Source organism: Alosa sapidissima, chromosome 4 (assembly GCF_018492685.1).
Source record: "Alosa sapidissima isolate fAloSap1 chromosome 4, fAloSap1.pri, whole genome shotgun sequence".
NCBI classification, from domain to species: domain Eukaryota; kingdom Metazoa; phylum Chordata; class Actinopteri; order Clupeiformes; family Clupeidae; genus Alosa; species Alosa sapidissima.
In genome coordinates this window covers 39056844-39075345 of record NC_055960.1, presented here as the reverse complement: position 1 = coordinate 39075345, position 18502 = coordinate 39056844, and the positions used below count along the sequence as shown (strand labels likewise).

Genomic DNA, 18502 nt, shown 5'->3' with positions numbered 1-18502 from the left:
AGTAGCCTATTAGCCTAATGAGCTGTTTATGACTAGCCTATTAGCCTAATGAGCTGTTTATGAGTAGCCTATTAGCCTGTAATGAGCTAATAGGCTACATAGGACAAGAGTATGGGGTGGGTGGGAGGGGGGTTGTCAGGAAACAGCATAAGGGGGGGGGCGGGCACTGAGGGGGTGGTTCCACTGGTGTCTTCACATCACTGACATTGTGTGTGTGTGTATGTGTGTGTGTGTCTTTCTGTGGTTTTCATGTTTTTTTTGTTGGACCATTGGCACTCACACACACCCAAAGTGCTCACACACACACACACTCGTCACAGCACTGCTCTTTACACACTTCCACCCCAGAGACGGCCCCCACCTCTGGTCCCTGCTGCTGCTTTAGCCACAGCGCTGGTTTGTGATGCTTCAGCATCCTTGGCTAATCTTGATTGACTTTGCTCAGATGTCAAGCCAAACACTCTTTTGCATGTGGTAGTCCCATGGGGAGGGTCCTTTCAGACTAAAGTCCATTTCTGGGGTCAGTAGTCATAGTTATAAAAGGTTCCCATCTTCTGACCCCTGGCTCCACCTGGGCAGGCCTGCAGTACCATGACCCACCAGCAGAGGCCTGCAGTACCATGACCCACCAGCAGAAGGCTCTGTGCCGTTGTTCACTTCACTGTTCCATCTCAGCATCTTAGGTCTATATGTGTAGATGTAAAGTTTTTGAGTTTTTTTCACACACACACACATAACACATACACACACAGATAGACAGACAGACAGACATATAGGTAGATAGATAGATAGATTTATGATTGTGATAGAGTATATTTATATTTGTGTGTGAGTGAGACACATCAAGAAAGAGAAAATGTGTGTGTGTGTGAGAGAGAGAGGAATGAAGAGGAGGGAGAGAGGAATGCTGTGGTCCTCTTCTCCTCTTCTCCTTTTCGCTCTCTCCCTCCCTCTTTCCACCCTCTCTCCCTTCACCCCCCTTTTCTCCCTCCACCTCTCTCTCCCACCCCCATCTCTCTCTCCCTCCACCTCTCTTTCTCTCATCCCCCTCTCCCTGCACTGGTTTAAATTAAGCAGACTGGATAGTGTTTGCTGGTGAAGGTGTTTCATTGTGGCTGCCCTCTCTCTCTCATTCCTCCTCTCTCTCTCATTCCCTTTCCTTTCTCTTTCTTTCTCTCTCTCTTTCTCTCTCTCTCTCTCATTCCCTTTCCTCTCTCTCTTTCTTTCTTTCTCTCTCCTCTCTCTCTCATTCCCTCTCTCTCTCTTTCTCTCTCCCGCTTCTCTCTCTCTCTTTCTTTCTTTCTCTCTCCTCTCTCTCTTTCTTTCTCTCTCCTCTCTCTCATTCCCTCTCTCTCTCTCTCTCTCTCTCTCCCTCTCTTTCTTGCCCCTCCCCCTCAGTTCGTTGTTTATCCGTTGAGGGACCGCCCCCTCCTCACACCCCACTGGAGAAGTCTTTCACTAATGAGTGTTCCCTCACACACACACACACACACACACACACACATGCATGCTTGCACGCACAGCGGGGCACAGAACTCTCTCACACCCCTCCCTAATACTCCTTGCCTCACTCAAGCTCTCCCTGCGCGCACACACACACACACACACTTCCCTTTAGGAGTACAACGGGACCAGACAGTTCTGAAACACACAAGCACACGCTTACTCACACAGACGGGCGTCTCTGGAGGAATTCTTTGCTGTGGAATCTGGGAGAGAGTGTGTGTGAGTGTGTGTGTGTGTGTGTGTGTGTGTGTGTGTGTGTGTGCTCTCCCAGTGGAATCTTGTGCTGTGGATTCTTTTCCATTCCCCCAGCCGCCTCCAACACCGACGCAGCAGAGCAGCAGCAGAGCAGAGCAGCAGCAGAGCAGCCATCGCTCCTCAGGACCCGACGCCCAGACGCCTCTCCTCTCCTCTCCTCTTCCCTTCCTATCCTCTCTACCTCTCCTCCCTTTGCTTCTTCTCTCTCTCTCTCCTCTCCTCTCTTCTCCTCTCTCCTCTCCTCCCTCTCTTCTCCTCTCCTCTTTCTCCCTCTCTCCTCTCTTCTCCTCTCCTCTCTTGTGAGTCACCTGCTGCTGCCAGTCAGACAGCTCATCCTGCTGTTAGTGCAGGACCTTCCAACAGTCTCCAGGACCTTCCGCTGATAACCAGGACCTTCTGCTGGTCACTGAGATCCTCCGCTGATAACCAGGACCTTCCTCCGATAACCAGGACCTTCGGCTGATAACCAGGACCTTCCGCTGATAACCAGGACCTTCTGCTGGTCACTGAGATCCTCCGCTGATAACCAGGACCTTCCACCAATAACCAGGACCTTCCTCCGATAACCAGGACCTTCCGCTGATAACCAGGACCTTCCTCCGATAACCAGGACCTTCTGCTGGTCACTGAGATTTTCCTCCGATAACCAGGACCTTCGGCTGATAACCAGGATCATCCGCTGATAACCAGGACTTTCGGCTGATAACCAGGACGTTCCGCTGATAACCGGGACCTTCCGCTGATAACCAGGACGTTCCGCTGATAACCAGCACGTTCCGCTGATAACTGGGACCTTCTGCTGGTCACTGGGACCTTCAGTTCTCTGTCCCACCCACTGGTCCTGCAATTCTTCACACACTGGTCATCTGGTCGAGCAGTGGTGTGGACTGGTGGTGTGTGTACTGGTCTTGCAGTGCGTGTGTGTGTGTGTGTGTGTGTAGTGTGTGTGCGTGTGTGTGTGTGCGTGCGTGTGTGTGTGTGTGAGGGCTAGTCCAGTGTGGGGATGCGCTGGATCCTGGTGCTGCTGCTGGTCTGGGCGCTAGGTGGGCGGAGCCAGTTGTGTGCGGGGGGGAGGGGCAAGGGACGCAGGTGGCAGAAAGACGTCCAGATCACCGAGTTGCTCAACGCCACGCTCACCAGCACAGAGGAGCGCAAGGTAACACACACACACACACATATACACACACACACGCTCACCAGCACAGAGGAGCGCAAGGTAACACACACACACACACATATACACACACACACGCTCACCAGCACAGAGGAGCGCAAGGTAACACACACACACACACGTATACACACACATATACACACACACACGCTCACCAGCACAGAGGAGCGCAAGGTAACACACACACACATATACACACACACATATACACACACACACGCTCACCAGCACAGAGGAGCGCAAGGTAACACACACACACACACACACATATACACACACACACACGCTCACCAGCACAGAGGAGCGCAAGGTAACACACACACACACACATATACACACACACACACATATACACACACACACGCTCACCAGCACAGAGGAGCGCAAGGTAACACACACACACACACACGCACACACACACATATACACACACACACGCTCACCAGCACAGAGGAGCGCAAGGTAACACACACACACATACACACACACACGCTCACCAGCACAGAGGAGCGCAAGGTAACACACGCACACGCACACACACACATATACACACACACACGCTCACCAGCACAGAGGAGCGCAAGGTAACACACACACACATACGCATGCACACACACACACACGCTCACCAGCACAGAGGAGCGCAAGGTAACACACACACACACACGCTCGCCAGCACAGATGAGCGCAAGGTAGCACGCACGCACACACACACGCTCATGCCACAGACATACACACACATACACAACACACACACGCTCGCCAGCACAGAGGAGTGCAAGGTAACATACACACACGCACCGCAAGACCAGCACACATGTATACACAAATCAGTGTTGTAGTCAAGTCACTATGCCTCGAGTCCGAGTCCAGGTTCGAGTCCCCAGTGTTCAAGTCCGAGTCAAGTCCAAGTCATTAAAAAAAAATCCAAGTCAAGTCCGAGTCGAGTCCACTACTCATCCGAGTCAAGTCACTATTGATCCACGTCGAGTCCGAGTCGAGTCCCTATTGATCAAGTCGAGTCCAAGTCCAGCACTAAAGTAAGCATAGCCTACATGTCGTTCCATTTTTTCCCATTGCAGATGAAATCCTTAAAAGCAAAACGGACAATCTTCTGTCTCCAAGCAGGGGTGCCATCACTTGTGTGAAAGTAGTATTGCCAAATTTCTTGCCAAACCCAATCATAAAAGGGCCTCCCCCGGGCATTTTTTTAAATTCTGGCTGTTAAATAGCCGACACAATTTTAGCGCAGTTTGGGAAGGACAGAAACAGAGCAGGCCCGTCTTGGTAGCTTCTTTCTGAGCTGGCTACCTGCAACTGCATAATTATGTTATCACTTCACTGACACTATGGAGACATATTTCACGTCAACAATGGAGATGAAAACTAGCTTTCGGTTAACGGAGATGCAGATCATCGTCCTAATTAATTTATTTGCGCAACAGGCCACATTCTATGTTTATTTCAGCGAGATGAGTGAAATAAATGTTTTTTTAAGCTGCCATCACCATAGGCTACTATTTGCTACGATATTCATAGAAATAGAACAAGTGGCTATTTCCTTTTTTTTCGTGCAGTGGATTAGGCTATCAAATCGCTCGTTTGAACAGTAATTCGTGGTTTTAAATAGGCCTATAGTTGTTTCTGGCCTACCCACGAGAGGTTCAGTTTGTCAGTTTCATTGCGCAGACACGTAGGCCTACATTGACACTCTACATGGACACTCTACTAGGCAATTTAATGTTATGCTTCTATATTTTATGACACCAAAATTAAGAAGTATGCTATATCTTGATTGGGAAAATTTTCAGTTTATTTTTCTTTAATCCGATAATAGCCTGCTGCAAATTAACAGACAGAAGCATGGCAGGGCACGCCCCAAATGAAAATGAATGAATGGAACCTCGCTTCTCGCGTCAGTCAGGAAAAACACTGTTCACCAAGTCACGATGATCAGCTATCCAGCAGCAGTGTGTGATGTTTAACCTAGGCTGAGTGTAATCTTAGGCAATGTCATGTCATGTATGAGAACTAATATTGCCTGGCAATACTACATTGAAATACAGTAGCGGCAGCCATGTCTCCAGGCATTTTGGTGTTAAAGTTAACGGTAGTTTGCTTTGCATGTGAACATGATGTGACTTGCGATGTACTATGACACGAAGCAGTAGCCTAACATTCCCTTGAACTAAAATTAGTATTACAAATAATTTAGATATTAAAACCATATAGCAAATTATAGCCTAATGACATACTACAATTATAGCCTTATGATATATTACAAAAAAAAGTTGAGTCCTCGACGAGTCATCGTGAGTGCGAATGCACGAGTCCGAGTCCAAGTTCGAGTCATTCAGTGCTCAAGTCCAAGTCAAGTCACGAGTCTCTAAATTTAGCTAATGACTCAGCTAATGAATGCATACTTAACATAACATGTACTGGTTACATGTTAATACTTTAACACACAGAACACTCATGCACCGTTTCCCACTTACACTCTGACACAATCTCACAAGTACACACACACACTCACAAACACAGACACAATCATACACACGTTTAATAACACACACACTCAGAAACACAGACACAAACATACACACGTTTAATAACACACACACTCACAAACACAGACACAAACATACACACGTTTAATAACACACACACTCACAAACACAGACACAAACATACACATGTTTAATAACACACACACACACAGAGACGTGCAGGTTTAGATAGATAGATAGATATACTTTATTTTCCCTGGGGAAATCCCAGGTTTGGCTTTGGCAACTCTGTGTTGGCAGAGAAGAGGCTGCATGCGGCGCTGCTTGGTCTTTACAATCAAATAGGGACACACACACACGTCACTGCAAGCTGTGTTGGGACATTACAGGCTCTTGTTGGGACATTACAGGCTCTCTCAAACACACACACGCCATGGCCTACTGGTTAGCGCTTCGGACTTGTTGCCGGTTCGAACCCCGACCAGTAGGCACTGCTGAAGTGCCCTTGAGCAAGGCACCTAACCCCTCACTGCTGTGTGTGTTTAGTATATATAGTATAAGTATATATACTCTTTTGATCCCGTGAGGGAAATTTGGTCTCTGCATTTATCCCAATCCGTGAATTAGTGACACACACAGCACACACAGTGAGGTGAAGCACACACTAATCCCGGCACAGTGAGCTGCCTGCAACAACAGCGGCGCTCGGGGAGCAGTGAGGGGTTAGGTGCCTTGCTCAAGGGCACTTCAGCCGTGCCTACTAGTTGGGGTTCGAACCGGCAACCCTCCGGTTACAAGTCCGAAGCGCTAACCAGTAGGCCACGGCTGCCCCAGTGCGGTGTGAATGTGCGTGCTGGTTGTGGTGTTTGTGTGTCTGTGAATGTGTGTGTGCTGATCTTGTGGTGTGTGTGTGTGTGTGTGTTCTGTGGACACATGTTGGGTGCTGGGTGCGTTGTGTATGTGTGCTATTTGCTGATCTTGTGGTGTGTGTGTTTGTGTGCTGGTCTTGTGGTGTGTGTGTGTTTCTGTGGCCTCATGTTGGGTGTTGGTTGCGTTGTGTATGTGTGAGAGTTGTGCTCTCATGTTAGATGTTGGTTGCGTTGTATATGTGTGTGTGTGTGTGCGTGAAAGCTGTGCCCTCATGTTGGGTGTTGGTTGCGTTGTATATGTGTGTACTGTATGTGTGTGTGTGTGCTGGTCTTGTGGTGTGTGTGTGTGTGTGCGTGAGAGCTGTGCCCTCATGTTGGGTGTTGGTTGCGTTGTATATGTGTGTACTGTATGCGTTGTGTATGTGTGCTATTTGCTGATCTTGTGGTGTGTGTGTGTGTGTGCTGGTCTTGTGGTGTGTGTGTGTGTGTGCTGGTCTTGTGGTGTGTGTGTGCTGGTCTTGTGGTGTATGTGTGTGTGTGTGCTGGTCTTGTGGTGTGTGTGTGTGTGCTGGTCTTGTGGTGTGTGTGTGTGTGCGCGTGAGAGCTGTGCCCTCATGTTGGGTGCTGCAGCTCTTAAGGCTTCATTCCCTCTGTAAACAAGAAGCCAGTGAGTGTGTGTGAGAGTCTGCACAGGTGTGTATGTGTCTGTGATGAGGTGTGATTATTTAAAAATCTTTACACAAGTGTGTGTGCATTCTGGTGTGTGTGTGTGTGTGTGTAATGCGCATGCATGTTCATGTTCCTGTGCACTGTCATGTGTGTGTGTGTGTGTGTGTGTGTGTATTTATCTGTTGTAATGTGCATGCATGTTCATGTTCCTGTGCACTGTCATGTGTGTGTGTGTGGGGGGCAGTTTATGTTAGGTCAGTCTAGTCTGCCATGATGGTGTGGGTTGCAAAGATGACTTCACCAGCCTGTGGGTTAACATTCCTGCTTTAGATCCACACCTCCCTCCTGTCACACTCTCACACACAAACTCACACACACAAAAACACACACACACTCACAGAAAAACACACACACTCACACAAACACACACACACTCACACAAAAAAACACACACACTCACACAAAAACACACACACACTCACACAAAAAAACACACACACACAGACACACAAAAACACACACACACACACACACAAAAACAAACACACACACACACTCACACAAAAACACACACACACAAAAACACACGCACACACAAAAACAAACACTCACACAAAAACACACACACACACTCACACAAAAAACACACTCACACAAAAACACACACACACACACAAAAACACACACTCACACAAAAACACACACACACACTCACACAAAAACACACACACACTCACAGAAAAACACACACACTCACACAAACACACACACACTCACACAAAAAAACACACACACTCACACAAAAACACACACACACTCACACAAAAAAACACACACACACAGACACACAAAAACACACACACACACACAAAAACAAACACACACACTCACACAAAAACACACACACACAGACACACAAAAACACACACACACAAAAACACACACACTCACACAAAAACACACACACACTCACACAAAAAAACACACACACACACACACACTCACACAAAAACACACACACACACTCACACAAAAACACACACACACTCACACAAAAACACACACACACACACACACTCACACAAAAACACACACACACACACACGACTCCCTGCATACTCTACCCACATTCTCTGACTGATCATACAGAGGGCTCTCTCTTTCTCTCCCTCACGCACACACACCACACATATTCACACACACACACACCACACATATTCACACACACACACCACACATATTCACACACACACACACATTCACCACACATATTCACACACACACACACACACACCACACATATTCACACACACACACACACATATTCACACACACACACACCACACATATTCACACACACACACACACATGCACCACACATATTCACCACACATATTCACACACATATTCACACACACACACACACATTCTTGAGCGCCTCCCCCACGCCCTCGCTCCCCACCCTTCCAAGACTAAAAGCAAACATCCCGCCGCCTGAACAGGTACAAGTGTTTACAGTGCAAACACACCTCTCTCGCCAGGGGTGTGTGTCTGGCTGTGAGTTAGACTGTGTGTGTGTGAGAGAGAGAGAGAGAGTTTACATGTGTGTGTGAAAGCTTGTAAAGAGAGGAATGGGATGGGTAAAAGACGCAGCAGCGTGTCAGGTCTTATAAACTATTTTGTGTGTGTGTGTGTGTTGTTTTTATTTTCAACTTTTGTAGGTATATACTGTATGTATGTTTCAACGTCGTTTCTACTTAAAAAGATAAAACAAGGATACATTGAATGCGTCTACGTTTACTAGTGAAAATAATAGAGTTGTTCACCTGATACGGAGAATATGTATGTTAAAGTAGCAGACATCATGTTAAAGTGACACACATCATGTTAAGGTGGCACGCATCATGTTAAGGTGGCACGCATCAGCTGCATGTGTGCGTGTGGAGTATACTATTTGGAGTGAGCAGAGCATACCAAGAGTAGCACCTAATGCAGTAGCATACTCATTAATAGCACCTAATGCAGTAGCATACTCCATAGTGGAATAGCACCTAATGCAGTAGCATACTCCATACTCCATAGTGTAATAGCACCTAATGCAGTAGCATACTCCATAGTGGAATAGCCCCTAATGCAGTAGCATACTCCATAGTGAAATAGCTCCTAATGCAGTAGCATACTCCATACTCCATAGTGGAATAGCACCTAATGCAGTACCATACTCATTAGTGGAATAGCACCTAATGCAGTAGCATACTCCATAGTGGAATACCACCTAATGCAGTAGCATACTCATTAGTGGAATAGCACCTAATGCAGTAGCATACTCAGCACCTAATGCAGTAGCATACTCCATACTCATTAGTGTAATAGCACCTAATGCAGTAGCATACTCATTAATAGCACCTAATGCAGCAGCATACTAATTAATAGCACCTAATGCAGTAGCATACTCCATACTCCATAGTGGAATAGCACCTAATCCATACTCCAGCACCTAATCATTGCACCTGTTTGACTGAGACGGTAGTGTAACACACAGCATGCTCTAATTGGCTAGAATCAGGAAAGGAGACCATCTCTCTCGTCCACACACAGGGTACGTTTGGACAAGCGTATCAATTGACCTGATCAGTTCTTACCTGAAATGACTCCTCTACCTTTGCTGCCTTTCTGTTTTTGTTGTGTAAAAAATGTTGTTTATGATTGTTGTTTATGATGGCATTGAAGTCTTGAGTTAGTGAATTGGTTCCATTCTTTGTTGGTAACCAAATAGCCTACATTTGTAATCGCTGCGTATGTGCATTCTCTCTCCTGCAGATTTGCGTTCTGTAGCCAAGTGCGTAATACTGCAAAAGTTGAAAAAATAAATTATTGTACAGAAAATAATTAGCCTACTGTCACACTGTCAGTTCATTGGCTACAGTGCAGTGAAGAGTTTGCGCCGAAGCGCTAACCAGTAGGCCACGGCTGCCCGTGACATTTTTGTGACATTCAGCAAATATCTCCTCACCTAATGTTAGTTGCTTTGGACAATATGTTCTACTCTAAGTGGAGTTGTCCTCCATCTCAGTTGCATCAGTTAGGCCTATCTAAACTTTTCCATTGAAACTCGGCATTTATGATTGGTTAGCCTATACAGTCGACATTCTGAAATTTCCTGCATGATCAAGGCCAAATTAACCAGTCATCACGCAGCCACTGTGTCAGCAGCACGAGCGCTGACAGCGATGGCGTGTTTCTGATGTCAGATTATTAGACTGTTCTCAGCGCTTTACTTATATGAAGTAGCATTAATCAATATGAAGGGCAGAGGGGGATAAATGTGGTGTGTTAGCAGTAGTGGTGTGTGTTAGCAGTAGTAATGTGTGTGTTAGCAGTAGTGATGTGTGTTAGCAGTAGTGGTGTGTGTTAGCAGTAGTGGTGTGTTAGCAGTAGTGATGTGTGTGTGTGTGTTAGCCGTAGTGGTGTGTTAGCAGTAGTGATGTGTGTGTTAGCAGCAGTGATGTGTTAGCAGTAGTGGTGTGTGTTAGCAGTAGTGATGTGTGTGTTAGCAGTAGTGGTGTGTGTTAGCAGTAGTGATGTGTGTGTTAGCAGTAGTGGTGTGTGTTAACAGTAGTGGTGTGTTAGCAGTAGTGATGTGTGTGTGTGTGTTAGCAGTAGTGATGTGTGTTAGCAGTAGTGGTGTGTGTTAGCAGTAGTGATGTGTGTGTTAGCAGTAGTGATGTGTGTGTTAGCAGTAGTGGTGTGTTAGCAGTAGTGATGTGTGTTAGCAGTAGTGATGTGTGTTAGCAGTAGTGGTGTGTGTTAGCAGTAGTGATGTGTGTGTTAGCAGTAGTGGTGTGTGTTAGCAGTAGTGGTGTGTGTTAGCAGTAGTGGTGTGTGTGTGTTAGCAGTAGTGGTGTGTTAGTAGTAGTGGTGTGTGCGTGTTAGCAGTAGTGGTGTGTTAGCAGTAGTGGTGTGTGTTAGCAGCAGTAGTGATGTGTTAGCAGTAGTTAGGGTTGCCACCTGTGTCTGACAAAAATCCTGGACATTTTGACCATCCAATCGACCTTTTTGTTTGTAAGCAACGGCGCCTTTCGCACATCTAACCCAAGATAAAAACAGTCATTCTAAGCGACAATTGTATAGCTAAAATTCTAGTTATTTGTTTAGTTAATTGCTTTATTTAATAGCAGACCTTTATTATTTTGTTATATTTTCAACAGTTTTTAGTTGTGGACACCTGGGGGCAGTATTGAGAAAAAAGGGGGAATACATAATTAGGTTCTGCTTTTTTGCTTATGTGGAATAAAAACAAATAATGTAATTTTTCAGTCTGTAAGAATAACCAAATGTAGCAATGTAAGGTGTAGTGTCAAACAGCTTAACTGATCACTTAGAGTGCTTGTCTTGTGATGATTTTGTCACCATGAAGGACAAAATTGCCTTTGTTTGACATGAGCTTTCGGTTCGATTTTGATGTTTTTTACTTTTGACGTGGTCATCTAATGCTTTTTTTCCTTCATGTTTTATGAGAAATTTCGCTGGGCACAGGGAGCAGCTAGCATAAGTTGGATGGCCTGGGCATGGTTTTAGCCACATAGCGTACTTCTCCTGTTTAGCCCAGTCACTGTTAAAACACGTTCACCTGGGCATGGTTTTAGCCACATAGCGTACTTCTCCTGTTTAACCCAGTAGTGATGTGTGTTAGCAGTAGTGATGTGTGTGTGTGTTAGCCGTAGTGGTGTGTGTGTTAGCAGTAGTGATGTGTGTTAGCAGTAGTGATGTGTGTGTTAGCAGCAGTGATGTGTGTGTGTGTGTTAGCCGTAGTGGTGTGTGTGTTAGCAGCAGTCACTGTTAAAACACGTTCACCTGGGCATGGTTTTAGCCACATAGCGTACTTCTCCTGTTTAACCCAGTCACTGTTAAAGCACGTTCACCTGGGCATGGTTTTAGCCACATAGCGTACTTCTCCTGTTTAACCCAATCACTGTTAAAGCACGTTCACCTGGGCATGGTTTTAGCCACATAGCGTACTTCTCCTGTTTAGCCCAGTCACTGTTAAAGCACGTTCACCCCTTTTGTTTTTTCTTAACTGGCCATCACCTCCTGTTGCACCCTCCTCGTCATCCGTCTCTCCACCCATTTCCACTGGATACTTTCCTTTCTCTGTCTCTCCTTGTTCCACACACTCTCCGTCTCCATCTTAACATTTCTAATGAACCTCCACGGTGCGTGCCCCCACCACCACCACCCATGTTATGCTACGTCATTTTTGTAGAGCCAATAAGGCTGTGCATACGTTTATGGACGTAGGCACGCTTCAATTAAACTGAAATACATATTTTGCGCATCATGTACAAAAATCCGGGACATTCTGTGTCCAGGATTTTTATTTTTATTTTCCTGGACAGACCATGAAAATCCGGGACAATCAGGAAAATCCTGGTGGAAACCCTAGCAGTAGTGGTGTGTTAGCAGTAGTGGTGTGTTAGCAGTAGTGATGTGTGTGTTAGCAGTAGTGGTGTGTGTTAGCAGTAGTGGTGTGTGTTAGCAGTAGTGGTGTGTGTGTGTTAGCAGTAGTGATGTGTGTGTGTGTTAGCAGTAGGGGTGTGTTTGTGAGGAGGGAGAGTTCCTGCTATATCACACACATAAACACTCTGTCTAATCCAGGAGAGCTCCCTCCGTATGAGGCTGAGGTTATGAAGGTGCCGTGTGGTTTAATCCGTGTGAGATTTCATAAGCGGCCCATGACGCATATCTGCATGTTTATACTAGACTGGAATGCACCTCATCACACACACCTCTGCAGGACTGCAGCTTTCGCCACACACACACCTCATCACACACACATATTGCCATACACACCTCATCACACACACCACTGCTGGACTGCAGCTCACCACACACACACACACACCACCACCACACACACAACTGCTGGACTACAGCTCACTACACACACACACACACACACAAACACACCTCATCACACACACCACTGCTGGACTACATCTCACCACACACACACAAACACACCTCATCACACACACCACACTACATCTCACCACACACACACAAACACACCTCATCACACACACCACACTACATCTCACCACACACACACACACACTGCAGCAGCCGCAGCACATCCACATCTGGCCCACAGTATTCTGATGTGTGTGTTAGTAGTCTGCTGTGTGTGTGTGTGTTAGTAGTCTGGTGTGTGTGGGAGTGTGTTTAGGAGTCTGCTGTGTGTGTGAGTGTATTAGTAGTCTGCTGCTGTGTGTGTGTGTTAGTGGTGAGTGTGTTTTAGACTGCTGTGTGTGTTTGTGTGTTAGTAGTCTACTGTGTGACAGTAGTCAGCTGTGAGTGTGTTTTAGTAGTCTGGTGTGTACAGTATGTATTTGTGTTTGTCTGTTTTGTAGTAGTGTGGTAGTGTGTGTGTAATAGTACTCAGCTGAGAGTGTGTTTTAGTAGTGTGGTATGAGTGTGTGTGTGTATGTGTGGTATGTAGATAGATAGATAGATAGATAGATTTTATTGATCCCTAAGAAATTCAAGGTCTCAGTAGCATACAGGCATCACAAACAACATGCACTTACAGCAGAAAAAGTAAAATAAGTATATAAATAAAAAAACTCCACTGCACAATAGAGGCAGTAGAAGATAAAACAAACTAAAATACTAAATACTAAAATACTAAATAAACTAAATCAAATATCCACATAGTGTGCTTAAGGATGATTAAGCATGAGGCGCTTGCAGTGACAGGGCAGGGACTGAGCCTGTGATTCTGTGTGCATGGTAAGGTGCTCTATGAGAGTGAGTGTCATGGTGATGGTGCAAATGAGTAAGTCCAACAGTGCAACAGTGCAAGAATAAAGTCTAGAGACCAGCATAAAATAAATATGGACGTATAAGAGAATAATGTAGACAATATAATATAAAAAACTATATCAGCGCAAGAATAGGTTGAAGTAATAGGGTTACAGCCATTGGTCAAGTGTTAAGTATTAAGTATTAAGTATTAAGTACGGCCACAGTCCAGGCTGTGGGAGGGGTTATGCATATGTGCTAATATAGTATGTGTGTGTCTGTGTCTGAGTGTGTTTGACTGCTGGAGCTGCTGTGTGAGACACTGTGTCCTGTTCTGAGGTGTCAGTGAAGCTCCAGGCTGTGACAGGTTTGGGTGTGTGTGTGTGAGATTTGGGTGTGAGTGCCATGGGATTAATGATGGCGGCCTATTCTGGCATCACTACAGCCCTCTGCTGCAGGAGTTTACACAGCCTGCCCTTAGAGGAATCCACACACACACACACATGCACAGCCTGCCCTTAGAGGAATCCACACACACACACACACACACATGCACAGCCTGCCCTTAGAGGAATCCACACACACACACACATGCACAGCCTGCCCTTAGAGGAATCCACACACACACACACACACACATGCACAGCCTGCCCTTAGAGGAATCCACACACACACACACACACACACATGCACAGCCTGTCCTGCGAGGAATCTACACACACACAAACACACACACACACACACACAGCCTGTCCTGGGAGGAATCTACACACACACAAACGCACACACACACACACAGCCTGCCCTGGAAGGAATCTACACTGATACCCAGCAGCCATTATGAACTAGCGCTCACAGACTGCAGGACTGGACACACACACACACACACGTCGACACAAACACACATACACGCACATACACCAACACAATGAGTGTGGCAGTCCCCCCCAAAAAACCTTGATGAAATCTTGAGACCCTCTGAAAGCCTCAAAATCATGTTTTAGGGTCTTTAGATAGGACACACACACGTGCACACAGGGGTCTTTAGATAGTATAATGTATATATAGTATATATACTCTTTTGATCCCGTGAGGGAAATTTGGTCTCTGCATTTATCCCAATCCGTGAATTAGTGAAACACACTCAGCACACAGTGTACACACAGTGAGGTGAAGCACACACTTGCCTGCATCAACAGCGGCACTCGGGGAGCAGTGAGGGGTTAGGTGCCTTGCTCAAGGGCACTTCAGCCGTGCCTACTGGTCGGGGTACGAACCGGCAACCCTCTGGTTACAAGTCCGAAGCGCTAACCAGTAGGCCATGACTGCCCCAGATAGGCCTTAGATAGAAGCAAAATAATAACATGTTAAATTGACAACAAAGATGTGTGGGTCAAATAGAAAACAAAGTTCAGTGTTTCAATTTTGAATATTGACATATTTAACAAATATATAGTGAAAATATATTTCAAATATATGTTTGTTGTGTATGGGAAGGAGCTGAGATATCCAGATCTAGCAGGTAGGAGCTAGCAGGTAGGAGCTAGCAGGTAGGAGCTAGCAGTTAGGAAGACACATTTAGAAAAGAGATGGAAAAGAAAGAGAGAATCCAATCTCACTCACTCATGCTCTGTTTTCCTCTCCTCTCTTACTCTCCCTTCTTCTCTCGCTCCTTCTCTCCCTCTCCTCGCTCTTACTCTCGCTCCTTCTCTCCCTCTCCTCTCTTCCTCTCCCTTCTTCTCTCGCTCCTTCTCTCCCTCTCTCTCGCTCTGTCCTCCCAGATTACGGAGCTCCATGCATTAGATCCTCAGGGGTCCTGGAGGGATTTTGTCAACCGTCCGGATGACTCGCTTCAACGTCGGTGCCGGAACAAAAAGAAAACTCTGGTTTGTGACCACTAGGGGTGTAAAGATTAACCGATACGTATCGGTATCCGTTTTTAACGTGTAAGATACGGCTACATCGATACGTGAAGCCCCGTATCGGAAAAAAACTGAAATGAACCGGTCGTTATATCGATTTACTTGTTATGAATCGGTGCACAACCTTTTCTGCTCGCTCAGACTCTCATTTACGTTCCAAGCACCGTGTTCACCCTACTTCCAGTTTTGAAACTATACGTGGCACGGAATTGTGGGTAATGCTGTTCGTTTTTGGTTACATTCATTGCCCAAAGTTGTCAAATGACCTCATTACCCATACATCTATTGCAACTTAAGCATGTGACAACTTGCACTCGGTCGGCTTTTGTTTTTTGAAATCAGCGCGAAATTAAGCACTTATAGCATTCCTAAACAGCAACGATAGTCTGTAGAGTAGCCTTACCTTTGATGAAGGGAATGTTAAATAATAATTATAATTCTTGTAGGGTAGGCTAGGCCTATATAAGAAAAGGCCAAGAGTGTCTTAAGCACTGTTTTATTTTTATTTGGTATTGTCTTACCTCAACAAGGCTACAGCTCCATGAAAACAATCAGATATAACTCTATAAAATCTGTCTATAAAAGTCTATAAAAATGTATTTTTATGTTGTATTTGGCTGCTGTGTTTGACTGAAATGTAGACTATTCTTTTTTCATTTCAATACAGTATATGAAACAAACCTCAGTTTAGATAATCATATTCACACATTTTGTTGCCTAATTGACAACCATGACCATGATAATTGATAATATAAAATTAATGTGCACCTTTAGCAAATGATAAAAAATCTTTCAGAATGCTTTCCATTCTTGAACTGCATCGAATTGCATCAAATCGTATCGCATCGAATCGTACTGAATCATTTTTTATAAACATGTATCTTTTCTTGTATCGAATTGTGCCCATGTATCTAGATGCGAATCGTATCGGCTTTTACATGAGAGATTCACACCCCTAGTGACCACCTTTCCCTCCATCAACAGCTCAAACGTCACATGTGCTGCCGACGATGCTGAGCACGAGAAACATTGGAGTGCAGCAGAGAAGGCCTACTAATCTTGGAGCTTTTGCAGAAATGATTCAGATCAGTGGAGTGGAGCAGAGAAGGCCAAATCACTTAGATTTAAGGCTGTTAACTGACATATCCCCTTATGTGCAGACAGCGCTCACCTATGCGTGTACAGCACGAGTCTGATTATATCTGATTATCACTCATCTGATTGTAACCATTGTAACCCCCCCCCCCCCAGCCAGGTCCCCCCGGCCCCCCAGGACCTCGGGGCCCCCCAGGATTGCCAGGAGCAGCCGTCACTCAGAGCGTCCTCCTGCAGGAGTTCAAACAGATGATCAGAGGTGGACATGGCCACAAACACATGGTTCTCACTACTCTAAACACTACTACTCTAAACATTCTACTACTCTAAACACTACTACTCTAAACACTACTACTCTAAACACCTCACTACTCTAAACACTACTACTCTAAACATTCTACTACTCTAAACACCTCACTACTCTAAACATTCTACTACTCTAAACACTCTACTACTCTAAACACTAATAGTGTTAATTTTGTCACCTATTTTTTATTTAGTCTTAGTCTTGTGACGAAATGTCCTTTTTAGTCTTTGTCATATTTAGTCATTCAAATATCATTTTTGTTAGTCAAGTTTTAGTCAACTAAAAGTCTCGTCATTTATAGTCTAGTTTTAGTCAAAAGAAAACTAAAGCTATCTTAGTCTCAGTCAGTTTTAGTCAAAACATTTTAGTCTTTTTTTATAACAAATTATTTCTGATTACCATTTCAGTCAAATAGTGTTTCACACATCTCAATTTTCTAACAATATTGTGTGTCCACAGGGCTACTCGACTGTTATAATTACTCATTCTGATTTTTTTGTCAGTCAGTACATGCACAGGTAAGTCGAGCTACAGTTATAGCTCGGCTGGTATTTGGCCATAGACAGTAAAAGATTTGACTGGACCACTGTCATGATCTTCATAGACCAGTGTTTCACAAAGTGTGGTCCGGGGACCACTGGTGGTCCGCAAGCTATCCCAAGTGGTCCACGAGCAGACGTGGTAAAATATAATATAGATGATTTGCAATATTGAACCAACTTGTATGTAAATTCAAACTGTTCTACAACACTGTCTATGTCAGATATGCCAGTTTAAATCATATGAATCCTCTGACACAATTAAACAAAGTGCAAAGACAATAAGCAAGGTGGTTCAGTGAGTATTGTGTAGGCTAATATACTGCTAGGTCTATTTTTTTTTTTAGCTAGGTGGTCCGTGCGTTTCTTTTTTATTGATTAGTTAAGTGGTCCTTCATCTGAAAAAGTTTGAGAAACACTGTCTTGGATCCAAGTATGAATGTTTTACTCCGCCACGCTAGATGGCGATATGCGCCCAAACGCAACACAAACTCTCAATCTTAGCTAACTTTCTAGCGAATTTTCCATATTAGCTTACTTGCTAGCAAACTTTGCATCATCAGTGTAACTAGTTAAATAGTTGACATTACTTGCTGAAAATGTTCGTATGGACATTCTGGGGGATGTTAATTTGTATATGTATGAGAGAAGCTTCAACTTCTGGGTATGTAGCATTGTGGCATAAAGCCTAGGTAGTTAGCTTGCTAACTCTGGCAGAAATCTCCGGTGTTCTTGTTCCATGTAGTTTCCTGCTGCAGCCACAGGGTTGCAGCAACAGCACGTAGACTAGCCTACAGGAAAGCTGCTGCGCATGAACCATGAACTCATTCGGAATATTTTGAAAAGGTAACAGCTATT

General features: G+C 45.0%; 1 protein-coding gene across 2 annotated transcripts in view; it reads left to right on the top strand.

Annotated features, from left to right (window-relative positions):
• The first annotated feature begins 1469 nt into the window (after nucleotides 1-1469).
• Nucleotides 1470-18502, top strand: part of c1qtnf12 (C1q and TNF related 12) — a 29111-nt gene continuing 12078 nt past the window's right edge. The window contains exons 1-3 of one of the 2 annotated variants that reach the window (XM_042088615.1): nucleotides 1470-2917; nucleotides 15563-15667; nucleotides 16955-17057. In XM_042088615.1, the coding sequence (XP_041944549.1) occupies nucleotides 2765-2917; nucleotides 15563-15667; nucleotides 16955-17057 (361 nt within the window). In that variant the 5' untranslated portion in view covers nucleotides 1470-2764. The remainder of the gene's footprint in view (nucleotides 2918-15562; nucleotides 15668-16954; nucleotides 17058-18502) is intronic. The other variant, XM_042088616.1, reaches the window with a different exon arrangement.